A 27,672-nucleotide genomic window follows, 5' to 3' on the forward strand; every position below is an offset into this window, starting at 1 on the left:
TTCTGGCCATGCCCACAATGATGCAATTTGGTGAATGGTCAAGCCCCCATGGCAGCTATTTTGTGATAGTACCCATAACACACACACTCACACACTCAAAATTTCAGATAAGGCCACTGGCTCAAAAGGTTTGGGGACCCATGGTCTATAGGAATTGGGCTTTTAAAGTTATCTACCAAATACATCAGTCAGCAATTTGCAATTAGTTGTTGTTATATTATAAAGGGAAAAGAGAGGCATTTCCTACTTCAAATAGTATCCAGGTCTAGGCCTAAGTGGGCTATTTAGATTCTTGCGAAATCAATCATTACACTTTATATTAACGGTAACAGCACTCAGGTATACAGTCCTAAGCACAGAATATTTATCCTTACAAATCTATCATCTATCTAAAATTATTTCTAGGCTGCCTTTAAGGGTGGAAACCTCTCAGATGTTTTCACTAGAATCCTTTCACTGTATCAAATGTATTTTCTTCACTATGTCTCAAGCAGCAGTCCAAATTCCTCATGGCCCCCTTTTTCCTTCTTATTTCAGGGAGTGGAACAAACCCAGTGTTCCCCTTTTCTCATAACTCTTTCAACAGAGCAAAATGAAGAAAGAGACATGATTCAGCAATAACAGAAGAGAAGAGACAATAGATTATGGTGACAGGCAGTGATCCACGAGGGAAGAGAGGAACTCTGCAAAGAGTAAATGTGTGAAGCAAGTAGGCCCAGTTGACTTTGGCAGTGTCAGTCAGAAGTTTCACTTACCTTTCCCCCAGTTCTCTCCTGTTTCTTCTATTCCCCCCCCCCCCCGAAGCTTTTTGAAGCCAAAGACCTAATACAAATATAACAATACACCACAATTTAGCATTGCAGGGTTGAACCTGGTTGAGCCTTGGCTTTGTTCACTCCCCTCTCCCTAGAGTAGCTGCAAAGAGATTGGAAGCACCCACTTCCTAGTTTAATAAAAAAAATCTAAACGCACTTTGTCATTACATCTGAACCAGGCAAAACTATGGTTTGTTTAAACCATAGTTTATTGAAATAAGCCAACATCAAACTGTGCTTTCTGAACCTGGCTTGTTTTTTGTTTTTGTTTTTAAATCATAGTTTAAACTACCCACAGTTCCTGGATAAGATGTATTGACAAACTGCAGTTAGTTTAGACCAGGAAAAGGATGCTTCCATTCCTCTCTGTGTAGCCATGCTGAAGGAGGGCCAGGGAGGAGGAAGCATACAGATCCAAAGTTTGTCACGGATGATTCATCTAGTCCTCAACTATAGTTTAGCATTAACTATTAGTACCAGGCCACTGACCCATAAACCCCCCTTTCATGTAGTAAAGAACTTGGCATCAAGAGGCTGTATCATTCTGAGAAAACAATCCTGCATTAGATTTGTTAGGCAGTTGAGGGATTTAATTGTCTGAATTGAATTAAAAATGTGGAAAAGAACTTTTGGATAATCAAAGGGTCTGTTACAGCCCTTATCAATGGGTGCTCAAGAAAAATGTTTTAAAGGGTTAAAAGATACTACATGGGCATATTAATATCCTGCCCACACTCTTTTCCTTCTTTTTAAAATTTTGTTGAACACCAAGCCTGAAGAAGAGTTCTGTGTAACTCAGACTGGCAGACCTTTTTTAAAGCTCAGGTCTGCCTCAATCACATATAAAGCAAATAGCTGGGGTTATTTAACAGCAAAATGGGTTACTTCTCTGCAGTTCAGTGCTCAAACTTGTTTCCCCTATAATGTCTCTGATATTGGGCCTAGCTGGGAGCAAAATGCCTAGGTGATGGACTGTAACAAAGTAAGCTGGGGTGACCATATGACCGGATTTGCCGGGATTTGTCCGGGTTTTTGCTGACAAATCCGGGAGGGGGAGGGGAAATCCGGATTTTTCCGAAGAGCAGCTCTAATGGGAATTAACAAAAATGCTTATAACTCTGTCATTTTTTAAGATAAAGACATGAAACTTGGCACGATGGTACCTCTTAGGAAGGGCTTTAGTCATACCAAATTTGAAACAAATCTGTTCATCCATTGATTTTTTAGGATTTTTTTAAAAATTGAGGTTTTAAAATTATTATTTTTAAAATCATCATTTTTAAAGATAAAGAGATGAAACTTCGCACCATGATAGGATTTAGGTAGAGCTTTAGCCACACTAAATTTGATACAGATCTGTTCATCCATTGATTTTTTAGGATTTTTTTTTAAATTGAGGTTTTAATTTTTTTAAAAAAAACATTATTTTTAAAGATAAAGAGATGAAACTTGGCACCATGATTGCTCTTAACAAGGACTTTAGCTATGCCAAGTTTGAAACAGATCTGTCCATCCATTGAGTTTTAGGATTTTTAAAAAAAGTTTGAGGTTTTAAAATTATTTTTTTAAAATGACATTTTTAAAAGATAAAGGGCTGAAAGTTGGCACCATGATAGCTCTTAAGGAGAGATTTAGCCGTGCCAGGTTTGAATCAGATTTGTTCATCCATTGTTTTTTAAGGATTTTTTAAAAAGTTCAAAGTTTTAAAATTATTGTGTTTTAAAACTGCTGGAGCCATATCCTTCAAACTCAGGTTGTCAAACCTCCTCTTTGGGGTTTTGCATACTGAGCAGTTTCAGCCCTTGGCATTAAGGGGATCTCCAGTCTTTAGGTAAACTGCCACAACACCCACCCTAATGTTAGAGTAGAGAAACTTGTGACAATTATACACAAGCTTTTTTAAAAAATTGAAATTAAAAAAAGCCAGCCATCCGGCCGGCCAGTGGCAAACCCTGTTAACAACAACAGCAGCTTGCAATGAGTGAAGATACAGTCAGAAAAGATATTTGAGGGAAGGGGAGACTGTATCACACAAAGCATAGCAAAAGTTTCAAAGTACAGCAAAACCTACAAAAGTAGGAGTGAGTGAAGTTAATTTCAGATACATTGACTCTCTCACTTGTTCTTTATTTCAGTGATTTTAACATTAAGATGCTATGTAGAACAGATTTGTCTTAAATGTGTGCTGTAAAATCAGACATGTGACCAAGGCTATATTCGGGTGGGCACACCCCCTTGGTGCTGGACACGCCCCCTTGGGGGCTGACCATGTTGTCCTCCTTTTTGGTTTCCAAAATATGGTCACCCTAAGTAAGCTGAGTAAGAGAACAGAGTTTAAAATGGCTTTGGACTCTTAAACTAGGGTGACCATATTTGGGAAACCAAAAAAGAGGACACCTAGTGTGTGTGTGTGTGGGGAAGCAGCTTTCTGAGTCCTGCAGAAAGTACGTTATTCCCCCGCCACCTTAAAGAACCCGATTGGAGTGGAGGAGGGGAAAGGATTTCATTCTGCACCACCACCACCCTCTCCAATTGGTGCCTTTTCTATAATGTCCACGAATGACCCACTTTCCCCTTTAAGACCTCAATTGGAGCTTGGGGCGGGGGAATGATGTGCCTCAAGAAAGCATGTCATTCCCTCCTGCCATGCTAATGGCAGCCTTAAAGAGGAAGGTGTGTCATTCCAGGACATTATTGAAAATTATAGAAAATCCCCCCTGACACCATGGAAAGAACAAAAACCAGGACAAATCCGGGGAAATCCTGACAGTTGGTCACCCTACTTAAACTTGCTTAATGGGTCTGCTACCATCATATGTAGTTTCAGTCTCAGTGTTCAGTGCTAGGAAGGGAGAAAATACCTCCCTTTCTTCCTTGGGGACACCTTCCCACCAGCAAACTGAAAGAGATACCTTAGATATAACATAAATGGAGTGGTTATTAAGAGTTGTCTTTTAGCTCCATCATAGGGAGGTTCCAGAAGAGGCTTATGTCACACCTTTGTTTTGCCTTATTCACAGAATGTGAAGACAAATGTCAAGACAGTCCTGTCTTCTACTCATAACTCTCCTGTATTGTCCTACGACTTTTTTTTTCTTATCACAAAAAATCAATTAAGGGGGGGAATACAAAATACTTTCACAATGCCTTCTAAGGGCTTCTCTGCATGAGACTTTCATCGTGCACTCATGATTGGTCACTCATAGAAGTTTGCAGGTCCTTTGCACAAGACATTGTGTCAGCCTACAAGGCCTCTCCCATTCTTTGTGACCAATATCACAGCTTTTCCCTTAATGGAAAAATGTGGTAATAAATCTAGGAAGTGTGGGATTGCTGCGCGTAAAGTGTGTAATTGCACTATACAATACTGCCATCTGAAAGGAAGGAAAGGAACCTCTCGTGCAAGCACTGAGTCATTATTGACTCTTGGAGGGACGCCAGCTTTCGCTGACGTTTTCTTGGCAGGCCTTATAGCGGGGTGGTTTGCCGTTGCCTTCCCCGGCCATTATTACCTTTCCCCCAGCTAACTGGGTACTCATTTTACCGACCTCGGGAGGATGGAAGGCTGAGTCCACCTGAGCCAGCTGCCTGAAACCAGCTTCCGCTGGGATCAAACTCAGGCTGTGGGGAGAGTTTCAGCTGCAGAAACTGCTGCTTTACCGCTCTGAGCCACACAAGGCTCATTCTCATGAATTAAGACATCTTGATTTGTCCATTGGTTGTTGGTTCTCTGCGCCACACGAGGCTTTTTTACTGCCGTCTAGTAGCTGTTTAATAAAACATATACAACTTGAAGATAAAGGACCACCACCCCACTGCAAAAAACAAACAAACCACGGGAAAGCACATCTAAAGAAGCCAATCATGGTCATGCAAAGAATCTGAAAGAGAAGCCCTGGTAAATCTGCAGGATAAAAACATGGTATAGAGAAGCTATAACTGATAAGGCTAGAAGTGCTCATTGGTAGTCTAGAAACAAAAAGTGAAGAGTGAATGTGGGGACTAAGTGGACCCCTCCTCTCCTCAGCTGCTTAAACAGGCACAAGAAAAACTGTCATAGATTAATATTGCCACCCAGTTGCAGAAACGATATGGCGGTGGGGGAAGCAGCCTTGATTCACAGAGGGGTGTGGCCTCTTTGCTGTGGAGAGAGACGCACTTTCGCCTCTTTGGAGAATATGCACACTCACAATCCTGCGCTGTGTGCTAGAGGGGCAGAGCACACAAACTGACAGCTTAAACTGTAAAACAGAAAAGGGGCTGGAAAGATGGCTAGCTTTGTGCGTATTTGCCAGGTGTTTTTTTTTTAACACATTGTACAGTATGTGGAGGTAAAGGTACCGTAAACTAATGACGGAGAGGAGGCAAACTCCAGTTTTCAAAGAAAGAAGGAACATTTATTGTGCTCCACGTGTTTTGGAGAAGATGTCTCCTCCTTCATGAGCTGTTTTTAGTACTTTTGAAATTCCTTAACTACAAGAACAATATTTTCTTTTTAAAGTGCTCGTATATGCTGATTTTTTGGGTATGAGTTATAAATGCTCAAAAAACAGCGTATACAAGCACCTAAGAAAGAAGAAAAGATTGTTCTTGCAGTCAAGGAATTTCAAAAGAACTAAAAACAGCTTCTGAAGGAGGAGACATCCAGTCCAAAACAAGTAGAACACACATTTTCTTTCTTTGAGCACCGGAGTTTTCCTCCTCCTTCATCAAAAGAAAATAATAATTATAAATTAATAAACCTTTTTTGTCTCTAATTATAACACAAACTTCAAATTTGGTTTCTTCAATTACTCCTTAAAGGCAATGGGAGCAACACCCTCTCTCAGGGAAGTATTCAGTTCTAAGGTCCAGATGTTTAGCCTAAAGCTGGCACACTTTAATTACCACGAAGGGCAAGAATCCAAAGAACAAATGGTAGGTCTCAACTCTCCAAGAAGCTAATCTACCACCCCAAGGCTCCACAAACTAAAATCCACCCCGTAGTTGTATCTATCCATTTCCAACTGTTAAAATCATGGAATCTGTCAGTATGAATGTGAGTGATTTTATCTGCAAAATGCAATGCAAATTAGTCACTGCAGACTTTTATATGAGGCTGTCAGTTGGCGGTAGGGAGGGGCAGGGGCAAGGAAGACTCCTGGGATCCAACCTAGTAGGGCCAGTGCTCCAGCCTATCAAGATCACTTTGAAGTTTGTTTCTGTCTTCCAGGGTATCAGCTATTCCACCAAATTTTGTGTCATCTGCAAATGTAATAAGCATTACCTGCTCCTTTTCATCCAAGTCATTAATAAAAATGTTGAAGAGCACTGGGCCCAGGACTGAGCCCTGTGGTACCCCACTCTTTATCTCCCCCCAGTCTGAGAAGGTACCATTGATAAACACTCTTTGAGTCCGATTCTGTAGCCAACTGTGGATCCACCTAATAGTTGTTCCGTCTAGCCCACTTTTAGATAGTTTGTTAATCAGAATAACATGGAGCACTTCGTCAAAAGCTTTGCTGAAGTCAAGATATATTATGTGCACAGCATTCCCACAGTTCACAAGGGAGGTTACCTAATCAAAGAATGAGATCAAATTTGTTTGGCAGGATTTATTCTTGACAAATCCATGTGGTGTTCTAGTAATCACTGCATTGTTTTCAAGGTGATTACAGATTCTTCTTTATAATCTGCTCCAAAAATTTCCTAGGGATGAATGTCAGACTAACTGGTCTGTACCTTCCAGGTTCCTCCTTTTTGCGCTTTTTGAAGATAGGAACAACATTAGCCTTCCTCCAGTCATCTGGCACTGTTAGCTCTGAATACAGTTAGCTGAATACAGTTAGCTCTGAATACTGTATCCTGTAACTCGAGGATACAGTTCATCAGGCACTGGAGATCTGAACTCGTTCAAAGAATTTAGGTGTTCCTTGACCATTTCTTTATCAATCTCATAGAATAGTATAGTCAGAAGGGTCCTATAAGGACACTGAGTCCAACCCCTGCTCATTCCAGGAATCATTCCTGACAGATGGCTGTCCAGCTGCCTCTTGAATGCCTCTAGTGTGGGAGAGCCCACGACCTCCCTAGGCCAGCTTGAACTTGTTGCACGTGTTGATCTCAGGCAGGAAAACAAACCTTGCATGTCACTACCACTGGGGAATCCTTTCCGTCCATAGTCCCTTTTTGCCTCTACTGGAAAAGCCTGTGCTGAAGGTCAACAACAGAGTCGCATACTATATGGGTGTGTGTTACAAGAACAACAACAAAAAAATCATTATGGACCTCCCCCTTGACCTGACCTGCCAAACTCCCCCTGGCAAAATCCGGTTCTCTCCCTCTGATTGCTTGCTCTCTGGGAGCTTGCTTCCTTATGTGCCTTCTAGTCCAGCTGGGGCAGCTTCCTCTTCTCTGCTCTGCTCAGCTTGGAGTCAGGAAACAGAATAAGACTCCCCACCCACTCAGTGGCTGAAGACAATCAGGACATGCCCCTTCAGGCCCAGCAGCAGCTCTCAGGACAGGCCTCCTGAATCAGCACTTAGGAGCACATGGCAAGCACAAGGCATCTCTGAATAGGCAACCCCCTAGATGTACTCGAGGCCTCTCTCCTTTTTGCCTTGGTCTCCTCTTCCACTTCACTCCCCCGACAAATTCTTGTTTGTTCTTCCTGTTTGCTCACTCTGATTCTCTCTCTCTCTCTCTCTCTCTCTCTCTCTCTCTCTCTCTCTCTCTGGGAGCTGGCTTCCTTATGTGCCTTCTAGTCCAGCTGGGGCAGCTTCCTCTTCTCTGCTCAGCTCAAAGTCAGGAAAAACAATAAAGGTTACCAATTCAAGCCTTACAGAGTTAGCATAAATCCTTAATCTCTTTGTAATCAGAGACACTGAGTTGGAAGGGTTCCCTGGTGGTAATTTAGACTGCCCCCAAGCACATAATTTAAGAGTGCACAGCTGTGCACCTTTAGTTAAGCCTATGGAAACTCAAAATGCAGCACTTGGAATGTTGAGGGTGGGGTGGGGAATAACTGCTATCTGGAGTAAAAGCACCAGCAACTGTGAATTTCTGGGACCTCTGAGTGTTGTGTGTGTGTTCAAGCATAGGCAATCAATCCCCTCCCAGACCCTACCATAAGGAATTGAATGGGAGTGAAACTTTACTTCATAAGCAGGCCTGTTTCTCCTTGAGGGAAGAGAGTTTTGCTGCCTGAAGCCTGAGACGCAGACTCAGTCTGGTCCTTGCCTCCCTTTTGGGAGAAGAAGAGTGAGTCTTCTTTTCTGTTTTGAAATATGTTTTCCCTTACCTTTGAGACTATTTTGGCTATCTTTCCCCAAGCCCATTTTCTCTGAGCACCTGGCTCCTGAGCAGCTTGATGTAGTTTTCACCCCCTATTTGATTTTGCTCACTTGACTTGGGCTCCACAGCACTTTCCATTTTAAAATATTTTCTTCACTCTCTACCTGGACTTTGCTGAGTTCTACACCCTGGATTCTAGCAGAGGTCTCTTTCAATCTTCCTCTGGATCCATGAAAGTTTGGTCTTCATATCTCCCCTTGGGATAGGTAGCGATGCATTCCTTTCTCCCTTCCTTTTTCCTAAAAGCTTGGGCCATGCTGTTGTAAAGCTGAAAGCTTCAAGCACTTCATTTAGCTAGTTTGGAAGGTTTCGAAGTTGTACTTAAATTTCCACCAGCCCAGAGTGCTTCTGGGCCTACTTGGGTCTACTAACCTTGTTTTGATGTAATCCTTGTCTCCAAGATAGAATCTTACAACAAAATTATCAGCTACTATTCTTGCAGTCATTGAGTGTAGTTATTTCATTGTGTATTATTTACCTTTAACAGGAGATGTTACACACACACTTCCTTTTGCTATTTGGAGCTGAGCTGCTGTTCCTTACAACAGGTGAGTCACTTTTATGTGGAACTAGTGCTGCCATGCTGCCTAAGTGCTGTCATGACAACAACAATCCTATATAGCCCATTGGAATAAATGACTTTAAGTGTACTTAACTTTCTGTTTGTTTGTGGCCTTTCTATATATTCTCTGGGGAAACTATCAGCATTGCAGCTAGCTGGAGGAATAGCACAAGGTCAGTTAGTATCCTTTGGGATATCCCCTTCCGTGGTGCCAGGTGGCAGGGTCAGGTGCTAAACAGGCTGTTCCTCAGAGGGGCCAGACGTAGCAGCCAGGGAACAGGGTTTCAGCGGAGCTCCTGAAAAGCTTGCTGATACCTGTTTGAAATCTTTTTTTTTCTTTTTAGGGGATCTCACACTTTGTTTTTAGATTTCTGTTTCCCATCTGTTCACTGTTTCTCTGACATCCCGAGGTTCATCCTGGACTGAGGAGCAGGGTCTCAGCTGGACTACTGCCCACTGAGAACTTGGTTTCTGGGGTGGGGGGGGATGGATGGGACTCATCATGGACTCAAAGCAGCACATTCTGTGATTCAGGACCCAGAAGGCAGCTGGATCCAAGTGACCAGTGCCTTTCTGAGTGGAAGCCTCAGCATGTATTATGACGTGTGGCAATGTGGCTGGCCTTCTCCTCAGGGCTGGGCCTGGAGCCAATAAGAAAGGGAACTGACTGATGACATGGTAATCACAGTGCTTTGTACTCAAGAACCCCCATTCCAAGATTGCCTTTTACCTCTTCGGTAGTCTTCTAGTATCCAGACCAGGCCTGGCTGTGAAATAAGGAAGAAAGAGAGTGACAGCAAGAGGCTAACAACAGGGCCACAGTGCTTCGCATCTTACATTTTCTAGCCCCCCCTTGCTTTTGTCTTATCATGATTGTGGCAGGACTTTTCCCCTGGCTGGGCTTGGCCACAGTGTGAGGAGGAAAGGGCATACAGGTGGCATAATATATCTGCAGTGCTTCTTGCCTTAGATCAGGACAATAACATCTGCAGCCAACCCTCACTGTTCTACACTCTACCAGCCTTCCCCAACCTGGTACCTTCCAGATGTCATATCATCTTCATCTAACATGGCTGGTGGTGTTGTAACATGAGAGTTGAAGTCTGAAACATCTGGAGGGCTCCAGGTTGGAAAAGGCTACAGAACATCTTATCCTCAGGACTGGGCATGCAGGAACAATTGCTAGGCCATCAAGGCCTATCTTGCTTAACATTTGACAGCACCTTTTCCACAAGCCTAAGTTACACCATTGGTGGATAATATAAATAACTGGTAGTGTAGTGGTTAAAGTGTTGGACTGGGAGTCAGGAGATCCAGGTTCTGGTCCTTAATCAGCCATATTTCTACTGGGTGACTTTGGGCCAGTCACAGACTCTCAGCCCAACCCACCTCACAGGGTTGTTGTTAGGATAAAATGGAGAAGATAAAATGTACACCACCTTGGGTTCCTTGGAAGAAAAAAGGTGGGATATAAATGCAATAATAAAATAAATAAATAAATCTATAAAAGACAAAGACAGCCAGCAGCTCTCAGTCCTTCCCAATTGCACTCTTTATTCTAGTTTTGGGTTGCTTAGCAGGATGTGAACATAGGTCACTTGGTTCTAGTGGGGGACTGCCTGCATGGAAGTCATGGCTTTTCCTCTACCAAGTTCCACCAGTTTGTAGCTGAACCAAATAGTGCCCAGATGAATAGTAGAGTAAGGAAATTAGAGGAGCCTCTCTAGGGGGTCTTCCCTGCAATCTCCTTACGGGGGGGGGGGGGCTGCTGCTGTGGCCTATAGGAACTCCATCCCCCTCTGCAGGCTCCCTGTCCATGTGACTACTGGTTTTCGAGTGTGTTGTCATCAGTACGCTGATGGCACACAGCTCTATTTCGCCTTCTTATCTTCACCAATGAGCCTGTGGATGTGCTGACAAAGGACTGGATGAAGGCTAATAAACTTGAAATTCAATCCAGGCAAGTTTGTAGCTTGGGGATTCTCCTAGAACCATCTCTGTCACTTGAGGCTCAGGTGGCCTCGGTGGCACAGAGTGCCTTCTATCAACTTCAGTTGGTGGCCCAGCTACGCCCCTATCTGGATAGGGCTAACCTAGCTTCAGTGGTCTATGCTCTAGTAACCTCCAAGTTAGATTACTGCAATGCAGTCTATGTGGGGCTGCCTTTGAAGACGGTTCAGAAGCTACAGCTTGTGCAAAATGCAGCAGCCAGATTGATAACAGGACCAGAAGGTTCGAAAATATAAGACTGACTCTGGCCTACTTGGATTGGGTGCCTGTACCTTTCCGAGCCCAATTCAAGGTGCTGGTTTTAACCTATAAAGCCTTACATGGCTCGGGACCACAATACCCAATGGAACACCTTTCATGACATGAACCTACCTGTACACTACGCTCAACATCTAAGGTCCTTCTCTGAGGAAGGCCCGGAAGACAGCAACAAGGGAGAGGGCCTTCTCTGTGGAGGGGCCCCAACTATGCAATGATCTACCCGAAGAGGCCCACCTAGTGCCAACGTTGCTATCTTTTCAGCCCCAGGTTAAAACTTTTCTCTTTTATTTATTTATTTATTTATTTATTACATTTTTATACCGCCCAATAGCCGAAGCTCTCTGGGCGGTTCACAAAAATTAAAATCATCATAAAACAACCAACAAGTTAAAAATACAAATACAAAATACAATATAAAAAGCACAACCAGGATAAAACCATGCAGCAAAATTGATATAAGGTTAAAATACAGAGTTAAAACAGTATAATTTAAATTTAAGTTAAAATTAAGTGTTAAAATACTGAGTGAATAAAAAGGTCTTCAGCTGGCGACGAAAGGAGTACAGTGTAGGCGCCAGGCGGACCTCTCTGGGGAGCTCATTCCACAACCGGGGTGCCACAGCGGAGAAAGCCCTCCTCCTAGTAGCCACATATTTCCCAGCAATATGTTATGACTGTCATTGATCTTGGATCTGTTTTTATAGTTGTTTATAAAGTTGTTTATAGTTATTTTTAGAGGTATGTTTCTGTGTTTGTTACTTGTTTCTGTGGTTTTAAATTTTGTATATTGTTTTTAATTGTTTAAATATGATGTAAACTGCCCAGAAAGCTTTGGCTATGGGACAGAATAGAAATGTAATGAAGAAGAAGAAGTGAATCACCTTAGGTTTTGCCACTGAAATACGCATGCACACCTTTAATCTACTGTACTATATACTAATTTACAGTACATTTCAGCTTTATCTGATATAGAGTTCTAAAACCCATGTTTAGGTAATATCTTTATAAGGACGAGCCAAATATCCACAAAATTGTGGCCAAGCTATGAAGAACCCCTGATCTCTTAATCAGGCAAAATATTACAAAAAAAAAAAAACCCACAAAAACCCAGGGGTTATGATGGAAGGAGACATAAATGCTGACTTGATGTTGAAATTGTCTTCAGGTCCCCTGCTTCCACAACCAGCTTTTTAAAACATCTTCCCTGATGAAGAAATCTGGATATCTTGAAAGCTTGCCCACAACTGTGTGCCTGTTTGGTTGATCCTAGTAAAGGTATTGCCTGACTGGATTTTGGATTTTGCTTATGGACCAGCACAGCTTACTTTATTTTATTTGACAGAGTTTGTTTCTGTTCTTTGACATGTAGTATTACTGATCTTTCCTAACGTTAGTTTTTCTTCCTCATTCTTCTTAAGCACTTTCTCTTGAATGCACCAAATACAATGTAAAAACATGTGAGGCATGTATCCAGTCTGGCCCTGGCTGTGCCTGGTGCAAGAAGCGGGTAAGTTTTTTTGGCTCATATTTTAAATATTTTAGTGTTTCTCCAGATACTTCTGTCATTCTACCTTGTTCACTGTGAATTATAGCTTTCTGTGTGAAGATGAGAATAAACATTTTTCCTACTTTCTTTGGAAACCGTTGCCACTTGAAGTCCCTTTTGTTGTAGGAGGTCCTACTGTCACAATTCCAAAAGTAGTAAATATAATCTGGTGCTTTCCAAACAGCGAAAAGGGAACTATATCCATTTCTAGACATGCAAAGTACCTGCACCCCTTTGCCCAATCTCTCACCATGGTGCCCTGTTGGGGGTGCAGGAAACAAGGCACAAGAGCGCCTATGAGAACTTTCCATTGAAGCTGTGGATGTGGCCAAGAGGCTGACTGGATGCCATTGATTTAGCTGATACAAGGGCAGAAGGCAGCCCGAAGAATTTCCTCCAGAACTCCTAGGTTCACAAGATTCAGGGCTGTTAATGTTTCCTTAAAATAATCTACTGAGGTAGATCATTATTATTCCATTTTTATAGATTGGTGATAACTGGGTGCACATGTAGACAGCTGTATATTCAGGGATCAAGTATGCATTTTAGTTAGGGCTGTGCAGTCCCGTCCCCCCCAAACCCTCTTTGTAGCTTCTGAATTGGCCTAGGCCTGCTTTGGACCTGATCTGATCCACTTCAGATCCAAAGTCGATAGGATGTTGCAGTTTCCCAGTTGTCCACCAAGCAGCTGCTCAGTGGGCGCATGGGAAAGTCAGGTACAAGGCCAACCGGGAGTCTGTTGGACTCCCCACCCACCCACCCACTTGCTCCCAAACCTCACAAGCCACTGCTTGCTGAGCCACCAGGACTTACCTGACCCGTCTACTGCCTGCCCTGTATTTCCAGCAACACCCCTTTAGAGCCACAGTTGTTTGCCACAGTAGATCTACAACAATAGAGAGCCCCCATCTTCATTAAAAGCAGCAGCACTTATGCAGGCTGGCCGGCTGCTGGGCCCAAGTGGATGGGTCAGGAAAGGCCCAGCAGTTCGGCCAGCAGGGGGCAGTGGCTTGCAGTCATCCCTGATTAGATCAAAGCACTCCAAAGTGGGGCTGTGCACAGTCACACACCCCGATCCGCTCCACACCCGATCTGCAAATTCCGGATTGGGCTCGCTCCTCCCTGCGTCAATCCGCCTACGGGCTGCTCCGCTCCGCTTCGAAGCTCCAGCTCTGAATCGGAGCTCCGCAGTGGCGGCGCCGGTGCCAGGTAAGGCGCTCCTCCCCCTCCCCCCTTACCTGCGTCCGTCGCAGTCCAGTGGCTGCTTCAACTGAGTCCTCGGGCTCAGTTAAAGCCTCTGCCAGAACGTGACGGACTCAGGTAAGACCCGTCCTCCCTGCCCCCTTACCTGGCTCCGCTGCCTTTGCCACATAGACTGCAGTGGCAGCACTGGTGCCAGGTAAGGCCCCCCTCCCTCCTCTCCCCTTGCCTGCGTCTGTCGCGTTCCGGCAGCGGCTTCACCTGAGGCCGAGGACTCAAACAGGAAGACCAGGCCGTGGTTGCAGCCTGGTCGTCCGGTTTGAGCCTCAGCCTCAGGTGAAGCCGCTGCCGGAACGCGACGGACTCAGGTAAGACCCTGTCCCCTTACCTGGCTCCGCCGCTGGCGCTGCACAGACTGTGGTGGCAGCGCCGTCGCCAGGTAAGGCCCCCTCCCTCCTTACCTGTGTCTCGCGTTCCAGCAGCGGCTTCTCCTGAGGTCGAGGCTCAAAGCGGAAGGGCAGGCCGCGTTTGTGGCCTGGTCTTCTGGTTTGAGCCTCAGCCTCAGTTGAATCCGCCGCCGGACAGCGCCGCTGGCAGCTTCAAAATATGCATTTCCCCCTAGTCCATGCAGGGCCAGCGGCAGAGCCAGGTAAGGGGACAGGGTCTTACCTGAGTCCGTCGCGTTCCGGCAGCGGCTTCACCTGAGGCTGAGGCTCAAACCGGAAGACCAGCCCACAACCGGAAGACCAGCCCACTTACCTTTTTTTTCAGAGTTCTGGATCAAGGCAAAGGATCTGCTTGATCCCTATCCTCTTTGCCTCAATCCGCAGCCCCCCCCCGGACCCACTTCGTCTCCGCCTTTGTTGGAGGCGAATCAGGCTGCCTCACTATTGCTTCTACACTCTGATGCGAAGCGGAGCACAGCCCTACTCGAAAGTCCTTCAGATCCATCCTGCTCCAGACCACTTCAGTTCAAGATTCGGATCTGGAACCAAAGCAGTGCACAGCCCAAATTTTAATGTCTCTGATTCCTTCAGTGCAGAAGTAACTATGCATATTTCAACTGTCACATCTTGGGTGAAGGTCATGTGAGTTGTGCTTGAGTGGTGCAGTCCACATGGCAAACTTCTGAGGTGACTGTGGGTGTGTGGTGAAGCCATCCAATCAATTAGGATTTGAACATCAGTCTCTGGAAGGGAAAAGGAAGGGAAGGGGCATTGATAACTTTGCATTTTATGGTTTCTATCACATTTGATATTTTAACCACACATCCTGTAAATATGCATTTCCCCCTGACTCTACATTGAAGAAACAAAATGTCCTTTCTTCTGGCTTCTCCTAGTACAGTGCTTTGGAAGGGTATCATATGAAGCAGACTTAATCTTTATTCTGACTGACTGTAGCTCTCCTAACATCTCAGGCAAAGATGTTTCTGAGACCTTCTGCCAGATATAATTTTAACTAGAGATGCTGAGGACTGAACCTAGAATCTTCTGCATGCAAAAAATGTGCTATAACACTAATCTTTTGTTCTTCCTCATTTGTCTGAAATGTATTAGGTGCTCCCTAATTTCTAAAACATATTCGCCATTGTACCCTTTTTAATTTTTATAAATTATAGGACTTCACAAAAGTAGGAGAACCAGATTCTATTCGCTGTGACACCATGCAACAGCTCCTGCAGAGGGGATGTAAAGGGGATATTATTTCTCCAGAAAGCTTTGCCCTTCATGGTACTCCTGGTCTATCAAGTAAGCAAATCTACCCTCAGGAGGAGTACGTGCAGCTAAGACCAGGTACCAGTTTATATTAATCTCTAAACAGTGGATGAAAGGGATGATTGTTATGACAGGACAAAGCATGTGAGATCTTTCTTACAGAAAGCTCAGGATGTGTATAGATATTTTTTTAATAGAGCAATAGGTATAACTTCCCTCTGACTGCTACTGTTGTACTAATTAAGGGTACGAGGATCTTTTCTGCAAAGGAAAATACCTTTGTCTAAGAGGAGCTGCCCCAGCTGGACTAGAACCTAGAAAAGGAAGCGAGAGAGCGAACAGGGGGAGCGTAGTGGAAGAGGAGACCAAGGCAAGGAGGAGACGGCAGGCCTCGAGTAAATCCAGGAGGCTGCCTATTCAAAGTGGCTGTGTGCTTTCCATGCTCCTGAGCGCTGAGTCAAAGGTGTGTTCTGAGAGTTGCTGCAAGGCCTGAAGGGGTGTGGCGTGATTTCTCTCAGCAGCTGAGTGGGCGGGGAGTCTCATTCTGATTCCTGACTCCAAGTTGAGCAGAAGCAGAGAAGAGGAGCTGCCCCAGCTGGGCTAGAAGCTAAAAAAGGAAGCCAGCAACCAGAGAGCATGCGATCAGGGGAGCAAACAGGGGGCGGTCCTTAACAAAATTTTCGTCTCATAAGTCACACTCATATAGTAGGGGACTTTGTTGTGCACCTTCAGCAGGGATGGAACAAAGCACAGGAAATGCCAATATAATTGGAAAAGAAGAAACAAAACAGAAATAGAGAATATGACAGAAAGGAGTCTCTAGTGGTGGTGACCTGCAAAGTGTGTGCAATGTTCATGTTCCTGCCTGAGAACAACATGGCGTATACCTGCAAAAAGTGCAAGCTGGTTACACTATTGAAAGAAGAACTCAGAGGACTTGAGCGGCGAGTTTCCATCCTCCAAGGAATAAGAGAAAGTGAGGAGTTCTTAGACCGTACTGTGGAACTGCAACAGCAACAAGAAGCACAAGAGATTGAACAGCAACAGCAAGGTGAAGCAGAAGTGGAGAATGCTGAGGTGAGGAAAGCCAATGAAGAGGAAACTCCCTAGAAAAGGGTGACAGTTAAAAGCAGAAGAACTAGAAGACATTCTGCATCAGTGGAACCACTAGAGCTTTGTAACCACTTTCAGCTACTGGAAGATCAGACTGGAGGACAGCCTGCAGAGGAAGAATTACAGGGAACCCCATGCAACAGTGAACAAGAGGCAGAACATAAGTCGACCCAGAAGAGGAGAAGAATAGTCATTGTGGGAGACTCCCTGCTGCGTGGGATTGAAACCCAAGGATGTCATGAAGACCCATGGACTCGCCAGGTGTGCTGTCTCCCTGGAGCACAGATTAGAGATGTGTCTGAAGGGTTGCCAAAGCTCATAAAGCCCACTGACCCATACCCCTTTCTTCTCATCCACGTGGGAACAAATGATATTGCCAAGTGGAGCTACAAAGAAATCACATCAGACTTTGAAGCTTTGGGAAGGAAACTCAAGAACTTTGGGGGCAGATAGTTTTCTTATCCATCCTCCTCGCTCTTGGAAGAGGATTAGAAAGTGGGTTGCACCTCACAAGGACTGGGAAGAATGTGTTTGGCCACAGCATGAAGAACTTTATCAGGAGGGCTTTAAACTGAATCCTATGGCTGAGGGAGACGTAAACTTCAAGGCAACAGTGGATGAAGTCTCAAGCACCATAACACAGAGAACAGCTCCTATACACCTAAAATAGTGTTCTCAACAATGTAGGAACGAAGCCAGACTTTATACTGTTAGTTTTACCCTACCCTGTGCCTGCTTACCCTACCCTGTACCTGTTTGCATTCTCTTCCCCTCCTTATTGTTTTACTAGGATTTTATTAGATTGTAAGCCTATGCGGCAGAGTCTTGCTATTTACTGTTTTAATCTGTACAGCACCATGTACATTGATGGTGCTATATAAATAAATAAATAAATAAATAAATAAATAAATAAATAATAATAATAATAATATAAAGCACATGGTATTTGATGTCTATATACTAATGCCCAGAGTATGGGAAACAAACAGAACGAACTTGAACTCTTAATACATGATGGCAAATACAACTTGATAGGTATAACTGAAACTTGGTGGGATGACTCCCATGACTGGAATATAGCAATTGAGGGATATAACTTGTTCAAAAAGATCAGAACAAATAAAAAGGGATGCAGAGTTGCACTATATGTTAAAAAAAATACCTATGCCTGTACAGAAATACAGGCGGATGAGCCTGGGAGACCCATCAAGAGCATCTGGATTAAAATAAATGGGGCAAGGAATACAAGGCGCATGATAGTTGGAGTCTACCGACCACCAAATCAAGAAGAAGATGAGGATGAAACTTTTGAGAAACAAATTGCCAGTGTTTCAAGGAAGTCTGATGTAGGAGTGATGGGGGAATTCAATTACCCCGATATCTGTTGAGAGACCAATAGTGCCAAAAGTGGCCCTTCCAAGATATTCCTGACATGTTTGCGTGATAACATTCTCCTACAGAAAGTGGAGGAAGGAACAAGAGGATCGGCTATCCGTGACTTGATATTTACAAATAGGGATGACCTAGATGATAAAGTAGCAATTACAGGAACTCTGGGGGAAAGTGACCACGTCATACTTGAATTCTTGATTTTAAAGGAAGCAAAAGCTGACTGTAGCCATACACGTACTCTGGATTTTAGGAAAGTTGATTTTAATAAACTCAGAACTATGATAAGTAAGGTCCCATGGCAAGGGACCCTAATGAGAAAGAAATCCAAGATGGGTGGGAATATTTTAAAAAGGAAATGTTAAAGGCACAATTACAAACAAATTCAAAAAAGAAAAATGATAGAAGATAACAGGAGAAACCAATTTGGCTCCACAAAAAGCTTAAAGATGACCTGATAACAAAAAAGGATATGTATAGGAAGTGGAAGGAAGGCCAGGCTACAAAAGAAGAGTACAGACAGGTATCATAGAAGTGCCAAAATGGCATCAGGAATGCTAAAACTGAGAATGAGCTGAGATTAGCGAGGGATGCTAAAAGCAATTAAAAAGGCTTTCTTCAGATTCATGAATAGTAAAAGGCAGAGGAAAGAAATGGTGGTTCAACTGCTTAATGAGGATGGGAAATTGATAACAGACGACAAAGGAAAAGGTGAAGTGCTCAATTCCTACTTTGGCTCAGTTTTCTCCAAAAAGCTGGTCTATGACCCCCCTGGAAAAAGTGAAGTACAAGCTGTAGGGGCAGGATAGCAGCTTGAGATTGATAAACAAATGGTCAAGGAATGCCTAATTTCTTTGAATGAGTTCAAAGGTCCGGGGCCCGACGAACTGCATCCTAGATTAATGAAGGAGCTAGTAGAAAATTCTCGGAACCACTGTCTATTATCTTTGCGAAATCATGGAAGCTTTTGACTAAATGCCCCATGACATTCTCATAGAATCATAGAATCATAGAATAGCAGAGTTGGAAGGGGCCTACAAGGCCATCGAGTCCAACCCCCTGCTCTGAGTAACAAACTAGCTAAAAGTGGGCTAGATGGAACAACTACTAGGTGGATCCACAGTTGGCTACCGAATCAGACTCAAAGAGTGCTCATCAATGGTACCTTCTTAAACTGGGAAGAGGCACCGAGTGGGTACCGCAGGGCTCAGCCCTGGGCCCAGTGCTCTTCAATGCTTTTTTGAATGGTTTGGATGAGGAGGTGCAGGGAATGCTTATCAAATTTGCAGATGACACAACATTGGGTGGGATAGCTAATACCCTGGAAGACAGAAACAAACTTCAAAGTGATCTTGATAGGCTGGAGTGCTGGGATGAAAACAACAGAATGAAATTTAATAGGGATAAATGCCAAGTTTTACATCTAGGAAAAAGAAACCAAATGCATACTCACAAGATGGGTATACTTGGCTCAGCAATATTGCAACTGAGAACGATCTTGGAAGTGTTGTAGATCACAAGCTTAATTTGAACCAACAGTGTGATGTGGCTGCAAAAAAAGCAAATGCTATTTTTGGCTGCATTAATAGAAGTATAGCTTCCAAATCGCACAAGGTACTGGTTCCCCTCGATTTGGCACTTTTTAGGCCTGATCTTGAGTCCAGTTCTGGGCACCACACTTCAAGAGTGATGCAGACAACCTGGAGCATATCCAGAGGAGGGCAGTGGGGATGATCAGGGGTCTGGAAACAAAGCCCTATGAGGAGACACTGAAAGAACTGGGATCTCCTAGTTTGAAGACAAGTGAAATAAATACCAGAAGTGGGGTATCACTTGGGCTGTCAACATGCCCAAAGAAATATCTCTCCCGTTCCTATACACATAACATCCAGTTAGGAATGTTGCAGGAATTTGCTTGAGTCTTGCTTGAAAATGAGCCCTGCAGGGTTCAGAAGGTCCTACTCAAAATGGGATGGAAAACTCCTGAAATCCAAACCTCTTCTGCACCCTTGGATCAAAATCTGATGTTTGGAAAGGAAGCTCCGCATTTCCCTCTGCCGCTCTCCTGCTTCTTGCAGAAGCCATCCTTGTCATCATTGGCCACACCCCCAAACTCATCTTTGTCCTTTCCCCTTTACCTGGTGATCAGCAGAGCAAGAGTGATAGTGGCAGTAACAATGTAAAGGAAATCTAGCTTTCTCCTCACCCCTTCCTTCTGTCTGTAATCCTGTCTCAGTGATGAGATGTCATGTACTGGGGAGGGGCAGCACTTTCAAGGACTCTTTCAATTATGAAAGCCCCTGAAAGGACGATACCTCTCATACATAGGTGTGCGCAGCACATTTCATTAGGGGGTTCAGCCAGGGATTTTTTTTAAGGTAAACATTGATTAAGTATACAGTAATAAAGGACTTTTTTTCATTCATCAAACAAACAAAATAAACGAAAACTGAAGTAAACTGTATTTTTTTAATTAACAAGTAATCTGTACTTTAAAAATACACATTTTAAAATGGAGACTCTGAATACTATTTTTTTGCTGTAGTGATAACCAGGCATATATAAAGATACAGTCAATTTTCACCATCTTTAAATTTAATCAGATAATGACCTAATCCAAACTTACTAAAACAGATTCACATTTAAAACAGATTCTATCACATTAACAATAATGAGTGTCATCTTAAGTTCCAGCACCATACATAGAATACACCATACATCAAATGCCCTAATAATGATTTTAAAAGATTGTCCTGTGTGCTGCTGAGCAAAGAATTTGGAATGAGGTCCAGGAGAGAGACTTCTGGGGTGAATATAGTGAGGACGAGGGGTGGCTGCGAGCCTAGCGTAAGAGAGGGCTGGCTGGCAAGATTTGGAAAACTTGGGGGAGTGTAGGAGATCTGGAACTAGGGGCATCTCTGGAAGGCCGCGAAGGGGCTATTGGCAGAAGACAGGAAATGAAGGAGAAAAGAGAGGATGGGAAACCGTCACAAGGGCACATCAGTCTTCTTTACTGATCAATTTTTATCCCGCACCGGGAGACTTTTAAGCCGCTCCGGGAGACTTTTAGGCTGAGGTGCGGGATAAAAATACTCTAAATAAAAATACTCTAAATAAAATAAGGGCAGAAGAAGAGGATTGGCGTAGGGGGAGCCCTGGGGAAAGAAGAGAGAGAAATGCCCCTATGTGTGGGGTAGAAGAGGGAGAGAGGGTGCAGACAGGAGAGGTATGAGTGTCCCAGAGGGGAGAGGAAACAGAGGTAATGTTTAGCCTTGAGGAGAAGCCTGAGGGGAGACATGATAACACTCCTCAAATACTTGAAAGATTGACACACACAGGAGGGCCAGGATCTCTTCTCGATCCTCCCAGAGTGCAGGACACGGAATAATGGGCTCAAGTTACAGGAAGTCAGATTCCAGCTGGACATCAGGAAAAACCTCCTGACTGTTAGAGCAGTATGACAATAGAACCAGTTACCTAGGAAGGTTGTGGGCTCTCCCACACTAGAGGCATTCAAGAAGCAGCTGGATAACCACCTGTCAGAGATGCTTTAAGGTGGATTCCTGCATTGAGCAGGGGGTTGGACTTGATGGCCTTATAGACCTCTTCCAACTCTATTATTCTATGATTCTATGAAAACAGTAGTGTAGATCCTGTCTGAGACACCTGGGCCCTGTACACCTAGAAAACCCAATGCATGTTGTTCAGTATCTAAATTATAGCCAGCTCTTGCCAGGGCTGGCCCAAGACATTTTGCTGCCCAAAGCGGAATAGCAAATGACATGACCCCCCACCCCACCCCCAAACTCACAGTGCAAAGCCAGTAAAGTCATTTTGGCACTTGAGGCCAGTGGACAACAGCTTATTATGTCATAATAAAGTTGTGAGTCTTCCAGATATCACAGGATACTTTACGGCTTTTGAACACAAAAGAAGAAGAGGACTATACCACAACCTGGCCTTGTGGGTCATGAAACCAGCAAGTACAGTCCAGAAAGGAAATCCAGACACAAGCAATTCAAGCCAAACCACACCACATACCCACATACTGTATTATTTTGCCCCAGTCCAAACATTGGTGCTCATATCCCTTTTTGCTGCAGTGCCACTTCTGCCCCCTTGACCCAGATAAGGGGCCTGGGCAGCTTGGAAGAAGCAACAAGTAAAGAAGGCCTATGGCACTCCATTGAACATGTCAACAGCCAGTCCACCCACTCCTCCCCTTCCCAGGAGCCACGCTGCCTATAATGGCAAAGTATAGTAATTGCCTGGGCATCTCTCTCTGCATAATCAGGTAGTAGCTTACAATGGTGTTAAGCAATTTTAGAAACCATATGTAATAGTCTTGTAGACCCCTTTATGTCTTAAAATGCGTTGCTTCAGTTCAAATGGCAGATATATCTTCCACACTGACAGCTGCTACATTCCTGATACTAGAGCAATAGTATATATATGATTCAACACATGTGAGGAGTTTCACATTTTAAACTCATTTAAGGTGCAAGCCTGTGCATATTTAGAAAGAAAAGAAGTCCTACAGTTCTCAGCATACCCCAGCCAGCCATGCCAGCTAGAGGATTCTAGGAGTTGAAGGACTTTTTTCTGTCTAAACATGCATAAAATTGTGCCTTTAACTTATGTCACACTGACAGGAATACAGGACTCAAATAGGATTTCCTTCTTCAGTGGGACACACTTACTTAGGAGTAAGCACCATTTTGTTATAGGAAAGGATAATGTATTTTAATTAAAATTTTAAAATAATTATCTGCCACCTGGTACAGAGTTTTCCTATGGAAAATCTGGCTGGGCCTGAAGTAGAGGGGCACTAATTTTACTGTACTTATTGTCTTTAAATATGGTTAAATATCCCAGTGTGGGATGTACTTACTGTCTTTAAATATGGTTAAATATCCCACAGTTACCTTGCTATTCTATTTCTACAATTCTTTTTCTCCTGTCCTTTCTTCATCCTCTCTTCATTTTCAGGCTGCATCTGGTGCACATTTACCTCAGAGTAAGTTTGATTGATCTCAGTGGGGCTTACTTCTGAGTAGACATACATATGATTGTGCTGCAGCTCTGTTTTAAAGTGACACAAGATACACACATACCATGTTTACCAAAAGAATGGCTTGAAAAATAAATATTGTAGAGCTAGGAACAGTGTGGAAAAAAGCAACTAAAATGTTCATTGGGCTTTAACAACTTTAGCAAAAACAGCTGAACCCAATGGAGATTTTTATGCATGTAAGTGATCACCCAGCCACTCCCTACATAGGTGGAAGGGGGGTGGGAGAAAGGGGATGCCTGGCAGGTTCTGAAAAAGCCCAGGGCAGCCAAATAAAGCCACGTGCACGCACACACATTGCAACTGGAAAAAGGATTTGCACTTGAGGCCAGGGCAGGAGGGCATTGCAGCAGCTGGAGAAAGATGGGGCGCGAGGTCTGGGCAGGAAACAACCCCGTCAAACCGCGTGCAGCGCAGCTGGAGAGAGGAGGGGCACTTGAGCCCCCGCACGAAGCAATCCCCGGCAGGCCACGTGTAGCACACACCGTGGCTAGGAAAACATGAGGTACTTGAGGCCAGGGCAGGGAGCAACCTCCGGGGAAGCCGTGTGCAGCATGCACTGAGGCTGGAGTTAGGCAAGGCGCCCGGCGCGAGGCCCGTACAGGGAGCAACCCCCAGGGAAGCCGTGTGCGGTGTGCATCGAGGCTGGAGATAGGTGAGGCGCCCGGCGCGAGGCCCGTACGGGGCCCGGGCAGGGAGCAACCCCCAGGGAAGCTGCATTCAGTACGCGCCCTGGCTGAAAAAGGAGTGTGTGTGCCTGGGCAGCCAAATTGCCTAGGACGCGCCAAGGCTGGAAAAAAGGGACTGGCCCAGGCAGGGACAAGCAAGGCCCCTGATTGTAAGCCCCACCGCTGGCCGGCCTTCTCCCCCTCACCTCCTTCGCCCAAGGTGCTCATCTCGTCCTCCTCTGTTTCTTTGTTGCTGCTGCCAGCTCTCCTCCACTCTCCATTGCCGTCAATGGGTACTGGTGCTGCTGTTGTTGTTTTCTTCTCCTCTCTCCCTTCCTTCAAATCGGTCGAACTGGGTTTTTCTGGGTTTCGTTACCCTAGCAGCAGCAGGCGGCAGCTGACAATATATGGGGGAGACTCGGAGTGTGCAGGCCATAGAGGAGCTTGGGCTAGAGGGGCGGCTCCTTGCTTGTCCTCTCTCCCTGACGTTGCTCGGCAGGGACGGGGCAAACATGGCAGCGGCAGTGGATTAGGGGGTTCAGCAACTGGAAAAAAGATTTGAACCTGTCGTCTGCACGCCAATGCTCTCATAGTACGTTGCATATCATCATGCTGCTAGCCCTGCCTAATCGCCTACTTTACCACTTTGCTTCTTCTCATGAACTCCACCAGGCAAGTGGAAGGAAATGGCTGCAAGAAAGGCAAGGGCTATTTGGGGCTGCATTAATAGAAGTATTGCTTCCAAATCGCATGAGGTACTGGTTCCTCTCTATTCGGCCCTAGTTAGGCCTCATCGAGAGTATTGCGTCCAGTTCTGGGCCCCACAATTCAAGAAGGATGCAGACAAGCTGGAGCGTGTTCAGAAGAGGGCAACCGGGATGATCAGGGGTCTGGAAACAAAGCCCTATGAAGAGAGACTGAAAGAACTGGGCCTGTTTAGCCTGGAGAAGAGAAGATTGAGGGGAGACATGACAGCACTCTTCAAATACTTAAAAGGTTGTCACACAGAGGAGGGCCAGGATCTCCTCTCGATCCTCCCAGAGAGCAGGACATGGAATAACAGGCTGAAGTTAGAGGAAGCCAGATTCCGGCTGGACATCAGGAAAAACTTCCTGACTGTTAGAGCAGTATGACAATCGAACCAATTATCTTGGGAGATTGTGGGCTCTCCCACACTAGAGGCATTCAAAGGGGCAGTTGGACAACCATCTGTCAAGTATGCTTTAGGGTGGATTCCTGCATTGAGCAGGGGGTTGGACTCGATGGCCTTATAGGCCCCTTCCAACTCTACTATTCTATGAGTCTTTGGGGCTGAGTTGAGGAGGGGATAGTTTGGAGGTCGTAGTAAACCTTCCCTGTGCCAATCTGAGGACAGCTTTGAATGAATCTGCCTTTCCACAAATTTGCTCAAATTCCTGCAACATTCCTAATTTGATGTCATTGGTTGAATAACTCCAGTGACAGAGAGCCCACAACCTCCCTCAGCAGTTGGTTCTATTGTCTCACTGATGTGACCATTAGGAGGTTTTTCCTGATGTTCAACTGAAATCTGTTTTCCTGTAATTTAAGCCCATTGTTTTCTGTCCTGCAATCTTGGATAAGATTGCAGGACAGCCCTTTAGGTACTTGAAAAGTGTTGTTTTATGGTTCAGTTTATGGAGAAAGATGATGTGATTTGATGGAGGTTTGGGGATATCCAATGTAAACATTATGCCAATTCAAGAGAATCCATTTTAATTAACACGGAGTCCAGCCATCTGTCAGGGATGCTTTAAGGTGGATTCCTGCAATGAGCACAGGGTTGGACTCGATGGCTTTATAGGCCCCATCCAACTCTACTATTCTATGATTCTATGAATCTGGGGAAATGAAGGTAGTAGGTGGTTGGAGCCTCAGCCAGTACTTTGCTTTACAGCATGCCCAGCTGCCTAATAAAATATATTTAGAAGTCTTAGAAACTGTAGGATTGTCACAAGTGGCATGAGTAACATTTTATGAACAGATGGGGCATAAATCAGATAAATAAATGGGAATTCTTCATGGGCACCTTGGCAACTGCAAGTTCCACACTGAAGAAGGAAATTGTATGCTACCTATGGAGAAGGTTCTCTAGCTTTGTGAGATGAGGTACAATTAGGGCAAATGCTTATTCTCTTCCCTTTCATTGACAGATCAACCTGCTATTTTTAATGTGACATTCCGCCGTGATCAGGATTATCCAATAGATCTTTACTACTTGATGGACCTCTCATACTCTATGGAAGATGATCTTCAAATTGTAAAGAAGCTAGGAGGAGACCTTCTTAAAGCTCTCAATGATATTACCAAAAATGCTCGGATAGGTATGTAATTTCAAACAAGGTAAACTAGGTAGAACATATAACATTCTTGCATAGCAAAAACAGATTAATTAAATTAGCAGTCTTCTTGCAATGAACATCGTATCAATCGGTCTGATTATGAATCTTTTTATACAGTATAAGAGGAAGACAAAGGACCAAGCTAGGAACAATGTTAGTTGTGTGGATGCGATTAATATGCACATTTTTTTTTATTTAAATAGCCCCAAGAAAGCCTAAACAGCACAAGGACCGGAAGGATTAGGAGGCAGAGTTTATCCCTTTCTGCCTCATTTGTGAACCCAAAGAAAATCTTTCCTCCTAAGCTGCTATTCGCATTGGAGGGAAGTCTCTGTTGGCACGAATGGAGGCATTTCTTCTGATACAAATAGCAGTTTGGGCATGATTTCCCTCAGAACCAAGGCACAAAACAAGGTTGCCCTCTCTCAACCATTATTATTCACCCTAGCATTAGAACCCTTAGCACAAAACCTTCAGGATAACCCAAGGTGTCAAAATAGAAAATGAGGTGCATCTCTTGGGGTTTTATGCTGATGACGTGGTTTTGACTACAGATCAACCACTTAGTTCAGCACCGTATTTGAAAAAAGATTTAGAGAACTTCAGTTCAGTGTATGACAAATGTGAGATAATGTGTGTTAACCTTCACCCACTTACACAAAAATTGCTTGCTGAAAGGATGGGGGTACCACTCTGCCATGTTAGTTTTAGGTACTTAGGGCTCCAAATTATTAAAAATTTAAATAAATTATATGAAGTAAACTACAAGAAAGTATGGAAGATTATTAGTTCTGAAATAAGGAGATGGAAAAGGCAGCAATTAGATATCTCAGATCAGTTAATAGCGATCAAAATGATATCACTCCCAAAACTTCTATTTTTGTTCCAAACTTTGCCAGTTTGGATTCCAAAGAACCAATTACAACAGTGGCAGAAACAGTCATATTTGGCACAATTTTTTTTAGGATACGTAAACCACTCTTATATAAACAACAGGAGAAGTCCGGATTTGATGAGCTACGAGGCTAATCAACTTAAACATATAATCCCCCTGATAGAACAAGACACTTCTAAGCAGTGGGTGCAGATAGAAAAAACAAGCTGTGAAGGAGCTCCTATTAATATTTGGCCATATTTGAAACACAAGTTTAGACGAACTGAATTGGTGCAGAACCCATTCACATTAACTACACAGAAAGTGTGGAAAGCGAGGATGGAAACATTACTACCAGGGCTCTCACCATTATCTCCATTAGTTTATCACCCAACAAAAAGGGAAATGGTTATGTGGAAATCCAAAGGATTATACCGCCTTATGGACTTCTTTAAAAATGGGCAACTGATTAAACTGAAACAACTGACAGAAAAATTTGGTCAAGAGAAGGGACAATGGTTAAAATTTCACAGGCACATGCCTTTCTCTCAAAGCCAGAAAGAAAATCAGCGGCCATTAGAAATTTAACAGAGTTTGAACGTAGGGTAGTGGAATATAATGGAATAACAAAAGGTTTGAGTTCCAATCTTTATAAGTGGATAGTAAGTCAAGAAGCTGGTACAAATGATTCACTTAGGATGGTCTGGGAGACGGATTTAGGAATCCAAATTGAAGAAAAAGATTGGAATGATT

The 27,672-nt window shown here is 44.0% G+C and overlaps 1 protein-coding gene across 2 annotated transcripts in view; it reads left to right on the top strand.

The window, feature by feature from the left end:
• ITGB2 (integrin subunit beta 2) overlaps positions 1 to 27,672 on the top strand; it is an 84,876-nt gene that overhangs the window by 9,677 nt on the left and 47,527 nt on the right. For both annotated transcript variants that reach the window (XM_063115928.1, XM_063115929.1), the window contains 4 exons: positions 8,635 to 8,695; positions 12,399 to 12,487; positions 15,348 to 15,522; positions 25,857 to 26,027. In XM_063115928.1, the coding sequence (XP_062971998.1) occupies positions 8,638 to 8,695; positions 12,399 to 12,487; positions 15,348 to 15,522; positions 25,857 to 26,027 (493 nt within the window). In that variant the 5' untranslated portion in view covers positions 8,635 to 8,637. The remainder of the gene's footprint in view (positions 1 to 8,634; positions 8,696 to 12,398; positions 12,488 to 15,347; positions 15,523 to 25,856; positions 26,028 to 27,672) is intronic.

Source organism: Elgaria multicarinata, chromosome 2 (genome assembly GCF_023053635.1).
Source record: "Elgaria multicarinata webbii isolate HBS135686 ecotype San Diego chromosome 2, rElgMul1.1.pri, whole genome shotgun sequence".
Classification (NCBI taxonomy): Eukaryota; Metazoa; Chordata; class Lepidosauria; order Squamata; family Anguidae; genus Elgaria; species Elgaria multicarinata.